The sequence below is a fragment of the Pieris napi genome, chromosome 22 (assembly GCF_905475465.1).
Source record: "Pieris napi chromosome 22, ilPieNapi1.2, whole genome shotgun sequence".
NCBI classification, from domain to species: Eukaryota; Metazoa; Arthropoda; class Insecta; order Lepidoptera; family Pieridae; genus Pieris; species Pieris napi.
The window spans coordinates 511,076-520,454 of record NC_062255.1 but is presented as its reverse complement, the minus strand read 5'-3'; the positions used below and the strand labels follow the sequence as shown (position 1 = coordinate 520,454).

General features: G+C 31.5%; 3 protein-coding genes across 11 annotated transcripts in view; 2 read left to right on the top strand and 1 right to left on the bottom strand.

Moving 5' to 3' along the window:
• Window positions 1–25: 25 nt before the first annotated feature.
• Window positions 26–998, bottom strand: LOC125060596 (protein aveugle). Its single transcript, XM_047665539.1, has 3 exons — window positions 779–998; window positions 349–462; window positions 26–235 (listed from the first exon to the last, which is right to left on the bottom strand). The coding sequence occupies exons 1-3, from the start codon at window positions 815–817 to the stop codon at window positions 53–55; spliced, it is 336 nt and encodes a 111-aa protein (XP_047521495.1). The 5' UTR covers window positions 818–998; the 3' UTR covers window positions 26–52.
• A 105-nt stretch (window positions 999–1,103) lies between these two features.
• LOC125060595 (protein phosphatase inhibitor 2-like) lies at window positions 1,104–3,617 on the top strand. Of its 4 annotated transcripts, none has more exons than XM_047665536.1 (3): window positions 1,104–1,180; window positions 1,258–1,688; window positions 2,238–3,617. In XM_047665536.1, the coding sequence occupies exons 2-3, from the start codon at window positions 1,293–1,295 to the stop codon at window positions 2,313–2,315; spliced, it is 474 nt and encodes a 157-aa protein (XP_047521492.1). In that variant the 5' UTR covers window positions 1,104–1,180; window positions 1,258–1,292; the 3' UTR covers window positions 2,316–3,617. The 4 variants fall into 4 exon arrangements, 2 of the variants coding, with proteins under 2 accessions (XP_047521492.1, XP_047521493.1); XR_007118892.1 differs by having other exon boundaries at window positions 1,166–1,688; window positions 2,238–2,418; window positions 2,884–3,617; XR_007118891.1 differs by having other exon boundaries at window positions 1,166–1,688; window positions 2,238–2,490; window positions 2,884–3,617.
• A 1,459-nt stretch (window positions 3,618–5,076) lies between these two features.
• Window positions 5,077–9,379, top strand: part of LOC125061051 (pericentrin) — a 53,957-nt gene continuing 49,654 nt past the window's right edge. For 4 of the 6 annotated variants that reach the window (XM_047666195.1, XM_047666193.1, XM_047666194.1 and 1 more), the window contains exons 1-7: window positions 5,077–5,260; window positions 5,459–6,484; window positions 6,877–7,589; window positions 7,673–7,681; window positions 7,885–8,008; window positions 8,597–8,740; window positions 9,191–9,280. In XM_047666195.1, the coding sequence (XP_047522151.1) occupies window positions 5,216–5,260; window positions 5,459–6,484; window positions 6,877–7,589; window positions 7,673–7,681; window positions 7,885–8,008; window positions 8,597–8,740; window positions 9,191–9,280 (2,151 nt within the window). In that variant the 5' untranslated portion in view covers window positions 5,077–5,215. The remainder of the gene's footprint in view (window positions 5,261–5,458; window positions 6,485–6,876; window positions 7,590–7,672; window positions 7,682–7,884; window positions 8,009–8,596; window positions 8,741–9,190; window positions 9,281–9,379) is intronic. The other 2 variants (XM_047666192.1, XM_047666196.1) reach the window with 2 other exon arrangements.

Here is a 9,379-nt window from a genome sequence, read left to right as displayed (position 1 = left end):
GTATTGATACTGTAAAATATGCACAAATTTCAAAATGCCTAAATTTATTTTCTTATAAATTAAAGTTAAAGTAATTGTGCCTTCTTTCCAAGTCTCTTATCTCCACAATGTCAGTCTTTAGCCTCAACTTTAGTATCTCCCGCCATATTGCTTCCCTGTGCTCTTGGTTTGTTATACCCATACGAAGAAGAGTATTGTCGTTAATACGGACTAAAGCTCGACCTGTTATGTCATGCTGAAAAAAAAATAAGATGAATATATTATAGAGCTATTTATGACCACCACATCTGCTGTCTAAAATTAAGATAAGATCTTCATGGTATTTGATTATAAAATTTATAAACATACCTCGTGAAACTTCTCCCAGTACAGGTTATAGTAGTCACTACAATGTCGACGTAGCCATTTCTGCACATCTGCTTCTGTCCAAAGATACACAGCCTTTGGTCGTGCAGTTTTTGTCTAAAAGAAAGAATTTAACTATTCCCAATCTTTTTAAATATGTATTTTCATGTTTTAGCTGGAAACTGGATATCTTGGTGGATAGGGATGGATCTCTGGGTTTAAGCCAATATGTTTTTAGCACTAAGGCTCACTCTGCTAACTCACATAATGTATCAACATATATATCAAAGTATTGAGCTTAACTATTCATACAATTGGTTTGTTATTAGTAAGTTCTTTACTAGACTTAATTCTATTGACAAATAACTTATCTATAGTTAAAAATATTGTTTTATAAATGAACAGCCACCGACGGAAAGATTGAATAACGTACCTTAGATTTATTAGAATTTAAGCTAGTATCTTCCACCATATTTTTAAGCGCTTTATTCTAGCATTTTCGTCAACAAGTTAAGCGAAGTTTACCGAAAATATAATTGTTTTCTATTATATTTATAATTTAATATTTAAAACTAAAAATTGAATCCATGTATTGTTTAAAACGAAATATTTTGTATTTGCGTCCAGAATAAATTCAATATTATGATTGTCAAAAGAGCAAGCATGATTCATGAAGCAAGATAAACTTTAGAGTTTAATGTTTATCAGTTTAGCACGCTGTCGACCGTCGAGACCAATATGACAATGACATATTAATATTTGACAGTCATCGCACAATAGCCATACTTCAAAATGAAAGATAAATTTTGAAATAAATCAAACCTGAGACTTGAAAGTTGAAAGTAAGCTTGATATATTTTGTTATTTGAAAGAAGTAATCACACTTTATTCTTAAATTTCCACTTATTTTAGTCAAATATAGTGAAAAAGAGGCAAATCGCAAAATCATGGCACAGAATTTGCAAAAAAAGCCGTCAAAGGGTATCTTAAAAACATCTCGTAGCGTAGATGGGCAGGATGGAATGCCTTCTACAAGTAAACGACCGAAGGAGCAGAGATTCGATGAAATGAATATAATGGAAACATTTCATCCTCCAAATAAGGATTATGGCCATATGAAAGTGGATGAACCTAAAACTCCATACTCAGAAGCCATGGATAGCGATATGGAAACTCATGACGAATTAGATGCTAATATTTTGGCAGCTAAGTTAGCGGCAAGTATGAATAAACCACCTAAATGTGTAGAAATGAGCGATAATGAAGAAGACGAGCCAGAGGATGTACGACAGCGAAGATTAGAATTCGAAAAGAAGAGAAAAACGCACTACAACGAGTTCCAGGTATAAAAAGAATTACGTATTTGCTATTGCATGATAATAACAATTTAGGTTTTGAATGTCTGTCTCCCACACACATTGATATAGGTACATTGGTTCACTCATAGCATGATGCAGTTTTACATATTTGATAACTCTAAGACACATAACCACAAATATTATCTACATGTTTATGATTACAATTTGTGAAATTAGTGATTACATCTGGATGTAATTATTATATTATGTGCAATTTCTATACTAACTTTAAACAATATATATATATATATTTATTGGTGAATATTATTTATCATAGTTAAAGATTTAGGTTATTTAAAGATTTCTATCAAAATGTTTTTTAAAAAATCTATGATAATAACTGAGCTTGCAGATCTTTTTATGAGATTAGTAGAAATTCCAAAATATGATTAGTCTACTGGTTTTTTTTTGAGAACACTGGATTATCTTTAAAGTTGTATAAGTTCAATAGAAAGTAACAATAATGTTAACATAATAGTACAATTTAGCTATTATAAATCTTCTAAATCTGACTAGCTAATATTGTAATTCCAGGCATTACAGCTGGCAAGACAGTTATTGGCACAAGAAGAAGAAGATGATGCGGAGAGAGATCAGGCTACAAGCACCTGACTGCAGTCACTTACCATTTATACCGTAAAACTTATTGCTTCCTGAGCTTAAACTTTAAATTTGTCTTCTGAACAGCTTGGAAAATATACCTTCCAATTTCAAAGTTAGATGCTTGAAATTAGTTCCTAATTTATTTATTGCTTCAGTTACTTTATTGTGATGAACATTATTTAAGGTAATTTAGATATATTTAAACTAGTTTTCTCCCTGTTATCACCTTCAGCAAAGATTTTTGGTTATGAAATGATAACACATTTTAAAATGTATTTGAATGGCCAATAATAAGGTGCAGAAAGATAAACTATAGAAGATTAGATTAGCAATAACTTTAATGTTTTCTTTTTTGTCTATTTTTACTTCCTACACAGTACATAATATATAGCTCAGTTACTTAAGTCTTAGGATTGTATCCTAGAACAAAATTGGAAAACAAGAAACATATATAAACATCAAACTAAAATCATACAAATGTTGTACATTTCAGAAAAAAAGTTTTTTTTAGGCTACCTAAGGAAAATAATAATCTTATTGGTATATGTCTTTCTTTAATCTGTAATTCTTGTTTCAGGGTTATTTCAGCGTTTACTAGGTGAAGTGGAAAATATTTTATATTTTGTTCCTGATTAGGTTGTTAAATTAATATGTACCTAAACACTTTTTGGGTCATTATTTAAAATATACTTAGGTTGAAAATAGCAGTGAGTACTGCACCATTTTCTTTAATATTATTTATGTATAATTTGTCCTCTTTACTGCTAAATTGAAAATCATCGCACAATATAATTAGGGTTTATAACTTTTAACACAAGAAATGGTAATAAAAATGTATTTTTCAATAAGTATTTAGCATCTGTGTGTTTCATAGATTAATATTGTGCTATTTTCATATTTCAATTAGGCTTCCAGTAAATTAGGATTGTAAATAATAATTACTATAATTTGGTTGAGTGGGCACAGGAGGCTAAAAATGGAATTTTGCTTTTCAAGCTCTAGTCATCTGAGTATAGTAAATAAAAAACAGATCATTCTGTCTTTATATGTGCACACTTTTCATTTAAATACTGTAGTAGATCAACAGAATATAGTAATTGTTTAAAAAGTAATAAGACATTTTATTGTTAATTAGACAGCAAAAAATTCATACATTTATTGATGCAGGAATACTTGCTTGTAAATCTTGTAGTAACGTCAACTCAGTCCTACTTGTTGAACTAAAAGTAGATTTTTCTGTAGAAAGTTTAATTAAAAGTTTTTATGCTCTTGAAAGTAACCTACAAGTTAAAGCTGTAAGTTCTATAGGAAACTAGCAAACTCGGCGAACTCCGTTTCGCCACCAGATGGCTTCGTTTTATGTAACATTTCGTTTGGTGATCCCGCTTTTCTGTTGAATTTTTTTTTTAATTTTCTTTGCTATAAATGCCCGAGACCTTTCCAACGAATGCAATACCGTGGAAATCGGTTCGTGCGTTCTGGAGTTATAGCGTCAGGAAGGAAAACCCGACTTATTTTTATATAGTAGATATATAATATTTTGATAAAATTACTTGGCATCAATTAATAAATTATAAGTTACATAGGAGATTCAAAATAACAATGTAAGAATTTAATATAGAAATACATCTTGTTTACATAATATCTACATAAAAAGTCATGCCATACAACAAGATTATTTTTGTATAGAGTATAAGGCAGTTGGGGAAATGTGCCAATATTAATAAAATTATGTGTACATAGTAATGTTATCTTCACTATTTTGTACCAGGCATATTAAGCTTTGGTTTGACAAAAAAAAATTAGTAAATAAAATACAAATTTATTTTTGTACAATGAAATGTTTACCAATTGGTAAAAAAATAATTTGTGGTAAATTTTTGTTGTAGATTTAATCTATTGGATAAGATACTTTATAATGAATACTTGTTAAGCCTGAGTTTTATAAAAAGATAAGGCTTAAATTATTACTTTCATATGAAATCAAGATAAAACCAACATTAAATTTGTTTTTCTTGATTATTTGAGCCTTGCTTGTTGCTGTTTAACAACATGGGAAAGTCAAATTTTTTGTGACTAAATGAGCTTCTAAGGTATAACTAGCCTTATTTGCTTCTTAGAGTTGAATCATTCAAAGACTATTGTAATATTTTAAAGATGACTAAATATTATAATTATGTAAATAACAATAAACTACATACTTAAATTAACAATAGGTTGTTTCATTTGTTAAACATGAAAATCAGTATATTCGACTAAAGGACTTGCATAAAATATTCATGGTCATCTTTATTTATTTGCTCAATATTAATATACATATTAATTTAAAGGATAATATTTCTTTGCTTTAAGAATTTTTGGTCTAAATAACTTTATGGAACAGGAGGGAAATGGGCAGGAGTCTCATCTGATGTTAAGTGATATCGACGCTCATGGAAACTCACATAGCTAGAAGACTTGCGAGTGCGTTGCCGGCCTTTCAAGAATTGGTACGCTCTTTTCTTGAAGGACCCTAAATCGAATTGGTTCGGAAATAATAAATAACATAATGATTATCGTGCACAAATTCGCCGCTCGCCATTTGTTTTGACACTATGATAAAATATTGGTGCTAATATTATTACATAATATATTACAGTTTTTTTGTGTTATTAATTGAGATCATTTCTTAAATAATTTCATCTGTGGTGAAATTATTAATTTCCTCGTGTATAATATACTCTTGGATGACATATGACAAATTCATGCAGAAAGCGGCAACATTTTAATTACGTCAATGGTGTTTGTGTTGTGTTTGTGTTTTGTGTTGGTTTTAAATAAATTGTTTGAAAAAAACGTCGCCTTGACAACGGAATTAAATTTTTTTATAAACGAATTTCATCATGGATTTAGTATGAATTGCCTGAATAATGGATGAAACTGAAAAAAATCTACCTCATACATCCGATATTCACGTAAGTTTCTCAACTTTTAAAGCTTAGGGAATTTGAAATAATTACAGATTTTGAATTATTTTCTTAAAATGTGTGTTTGTGATTTCAATTTGGACACAAATAAAATATGTAATTTATTTGTATTTCACGTCCGACAGCGCTAACTTTTATAGTCACGAATTTTTGGTACGAATAATATATTAGTTTGTGTATTTTTAGAATGTCCTTCCGGATGTCGTTCATTCTAAACAGATCGCTACTTTGGAGAGTGAAGATAAAGTAACTGAAATAAATAGGGAAGACATAATTCAGGTATCGCAATTAAACCCGACAGATTTGGATTATGTTAGTGAAGCGGAATCTATTTCAGAGCAAATTCCTTCTAATGTTGAAGATTCCGTTTCTGAGTCTGATGTGGGGCAGTCACAATCTCGAGATTTCCTTAGAGTACCTATTGATCATGAACAAACGCAAAAAAATGCCTCTCCTCATTTACAAATATCAAATTCTCCTAGCATTAGTCCCAGTGCTCAGCAGCAAAAACAAACTACATCATGGCACTATGATACAGAATATTCTGATTTTCACATAAGCAACGAAAGCCCAGTAAATCTGCCATTGTCGTCTGATACATCAAAAGAATTACATAGAGAAAAATCAGACTCTAACTCATATGAAATAGAATCTCCAAAAAGTTTCTCAGACTCATTAAATGATAATGTAAAACTGAATACCAACTCAAAAAGCAGTGCAGGGAATTCAAGTACCAGTATTAAAACTGAAGCTGACAAGAGTTTAAGTTCTGAGGATGTTATAAAGCTAGATATAAGAGGAAAAGGTGCTCCAAGGTTCCCTTTAGAGTCTGCTAAAATAATATTTGGCCCTCCACCTGATTGTGCAACTATTATTAGCTCTGAGTCTTGTACTATTTTTCCTGTATTAACACCATTAACTACAGAAGCAATCAAAATAAAAGAAATATTTGACTCTGAACTTGGCAACACTTCTGAGGGAGTTATTGTAGAAGAAATTTCAAATCAAGCATCTAAGGAAACATCTCCAGATAAATCTTTAGTGAGCGATACCAGTGAGAAGGAACAAGATGTGTTGATTGAAGAAGTGACTATTGATTATGTTAAAGAAAAAAAGGATGACCAGCCGAAATCTTTTATACCTGATGAGACTATGTCTTTTAGCACTATGACAACTGACTACAAAACAATCTGTGAAGAATATACTGTGAAGGTATTATTTGCATGTGTGTTGTGTTTTTGTGCGTGTTTAATTTGTGTCTTGTTTGTGTGTTGCATATTAATTCTACTGCTTATGTCATTGCCATTTGCATGCCCATTGCATGTGTCATTAGTGTTTTGCACTTCAACATTTTTAAAAGTGCACATATATTTGTTTCTTGTTCTAAATAAATTTTTGGTTGTTAATTTTTTTTGTTTTGTTTTAAAGTATGGGAATTAGTGGCTAAAAAAAGTTTTTATTAATATTCACAAAAGTTTTTTGGTATTTTTTGTTTAAATGAATGTAGTCTATTTAAATTTTTATTTACAATTATCAATATAATTTTTTATGTTTAGTTTACAGCATTCTCTTGATGTTTACAAGCTTTTCATATATCCTTTCAGCTTGTGCATTTGGAAGAAGCTATAAACCAACGAGAACAGCTTATTGCAGACTTGACAATCTCATTGCAGCAATCAAACAATGAACGCGAACACCTTAAACATGAAAATATGCATCTCTGCTCTGAAGTGCAGACACTGCAACATGCTGTTGCAGAACACTCACAATCTGACCATGATACGATTAAAGGCCAACTTTCAGATTTCGTGAAGTATCAAGGTATGCTTAAGGATGACAGTACTAGATTTTACTCTGCTGTTATGAGTGGGACCACATCTCTACAAAGCTCAAATGGTGAAAAGGACATGGACCGCGAGGAAATGACGGTCAATCACTCTAAGTCAGATTTAAAGTCCGGTTCAGGATCCGAAGACTTTCAAACTGGCTTTGAAAATAAGTTGTCCATATTGCTCAATAAATTTGGTGGTTTTATAGAAGATAATTTAAGAAACAAATTGAGGGAAAGCTTGATATCAGTGCTATGCGATGAAATTGGAAAAATGCGGTTAGAGTTTGAGACGGACGTGAGGGAGTTAGAGAGTCAAATGAAGCAGAACGAACAAGAATATACCTCGGAAACTCGACGGCTTAGAGATCTCCTATCTTCGGTAAAAGCCGGCAATGCAAATATAGATGAACTAAGGAAAGAGTATGAGAAAGAAATGCAAGATTTACGGACTTTTTTTGAAGAGAAATGTTCTGATATAAAACAAAGGTAAGAAGTAAGCATTATTAAAACATTTGTTACTTTTCTAGTCTAGATTTTTCAATAATAAATATTCTTTTTAATTCTGCAAGGACTGAGGGGTAAGTTCAATGGTTTTTAAAGAATTTATTATTTATTTAATTTTGATTACCTATTAAATTTATAATATTACAACTATAACTAACTTATTATATACCTACGTACAATTTTCTTTGGTTTACAAAAGAAATTCTTTCTTCATTAAAAGATTTACGCTCATATATTACATGATTTCCATGTAAATGTTTTGGTGAATAATTTCCAGCTATTCAGAAGAAGTTTGGCGCGATCGTGCCTACGTGTCTGCGGGATCCTCGGAGGATGAGATCGGGGCGGGAGACGCGAGACGACGAACACGTTCCGCTGAGCTTCCATCCTCACGCATTGAGGTATTACTTGATAAAAACTTTTATATTAATTAAGTTTTATCTCTAAGAACAGTCTGTTTTGTTTGAATAGTTTTTTTAAACATACACGAATAGTTTGAAATCGTAATATGGGGTTTGAAACATTATAATTTTTCTTTTAAGAGCCTCTAGCAATAATAATAATCAGCGGTCGTTCTGTTGAACCCATTTTCTTCAACTACCTAACATTTACTCAAATATTTAATAAAAGCTAACGTAGAAATGGATAAAAGTTGTCTTCAATGTACAAGTAGGGGGGGGGGGGGGCCCTCATAGCCTAGCGGTATTATTAAGTGGCAGCTAGGTGAGGGGTACCGGGTTCGAGGGCAAGTTTTAATTTAATTTAAATTTGTTCTCGGCCTTTGGGAGGGTTGTGCGGTACGGGGCGAGTGCCTAAACCGTACATGGAGGACATGGTCGAATTTCTACGGCAAAAAGCACGAATCATAAAAATCGTATACTTGACGCTGGCTAATGCACAAACCGTGCCAGAGCCATATAAATAAAAAAAATGTACAAGTATCTACTATAATTTTAATTTAAAACATTAATTCTTCGATATTATTTCAGACATCGACACCAGTAGAATTGACACAACGACAAACGAACAAAAAACTCGAACAACAGTTGGAAGAGTTGAAAACTGAACACTTGCAGTATATTAACGAACTGCAAATGAGGCATAAAGAGGAAATTGCGTCTTTAGAAGAACAGGTACATTATATTTACTTAATAAATATTATTAGTATTAAAATGTATCGGAAATTTGATGCTTAATTTTGTTTAATGAGTACTGCGAAGAAATGCACCTTAACGTTAAGAATTAACCATGACAATAATTGTGTCCTTTCGACGTACTCGGTAGAATATTAAGCACTAAATTGGGGTCTTTGATTTTCTTATTTGGTGATTACGTCAACACTAATTATTTACTTTTTTACACATATTGCAATTGCATATGCATTTTTGAGGATTCCTACAAAAAAATAATCCTTTTAAGTTCTAATATTTTTGAGAGCTTTGCTTACTGAGAAGAAGGGAGGGGGGGGGGGGGGGTTAATTTCAGATGAAATATCTTTGCAGTGACAAAAATAAGGCCTTTAAATTTCTAATAATGTAACAATTACGTTATCAAATGATATCAAAATAATTTTCTTCACCCAGATAACCCACTTGAAGGCTCACATACAGACAGCAGAGAATACGGAAGGGAACTTTTCATTCCAACAGGATATCGACTCGGAACTAGAAAAGGTATTCAATAAAATATAACGTACAAATGTGACCACGAGACTATTTAGTTAATTTTTTACGACTTTTGTTACGATGCTTTAATAAATCGCAAAGTATTTC

What these genes read in the sequence shown, in the direction of transcription:
- LOC125060596 (XM_047665539.1), bottom strand. Translation starts at nt 817, where the DNA reads ATGGTGGAAGATACTAGCTTAAATTCTAATAAATCTAAG. An exon ending in TAAATTCTAATAAATCTAAG is followed by an intron (nt 463 to 778) that starts GTACGTTATTCA and finishes TCTTTCTTTTAG; the next exon opens with ACAAAAACTGCACGACCAAA. An exon ending in ACTGGGAGAAGTTTCACGAG is followed by an intron (nt 236 to 348) that starts GTATGTTTATAA and finishes TTTTTTTTTCAG; the next exon opens with CATGACATAACAGGTCGAGC.
- LOC125060595 (XM_047665536.1), top strand. Translation starts at nt 1,293, where the DNA reads ATGGCACAGAATTTGCAAAAAAAGCCGTCAAAGGGTATCTTAAAAACA. An exon ending in CGCACTACAACGAGTTCCAG is followed by an intron (nt 1,689 to 2,237) that starts GTATAAAAAGAA and finishes TTGTAATTCCAG; the next exon opens with GCATTACAGCTGGCAAGACA.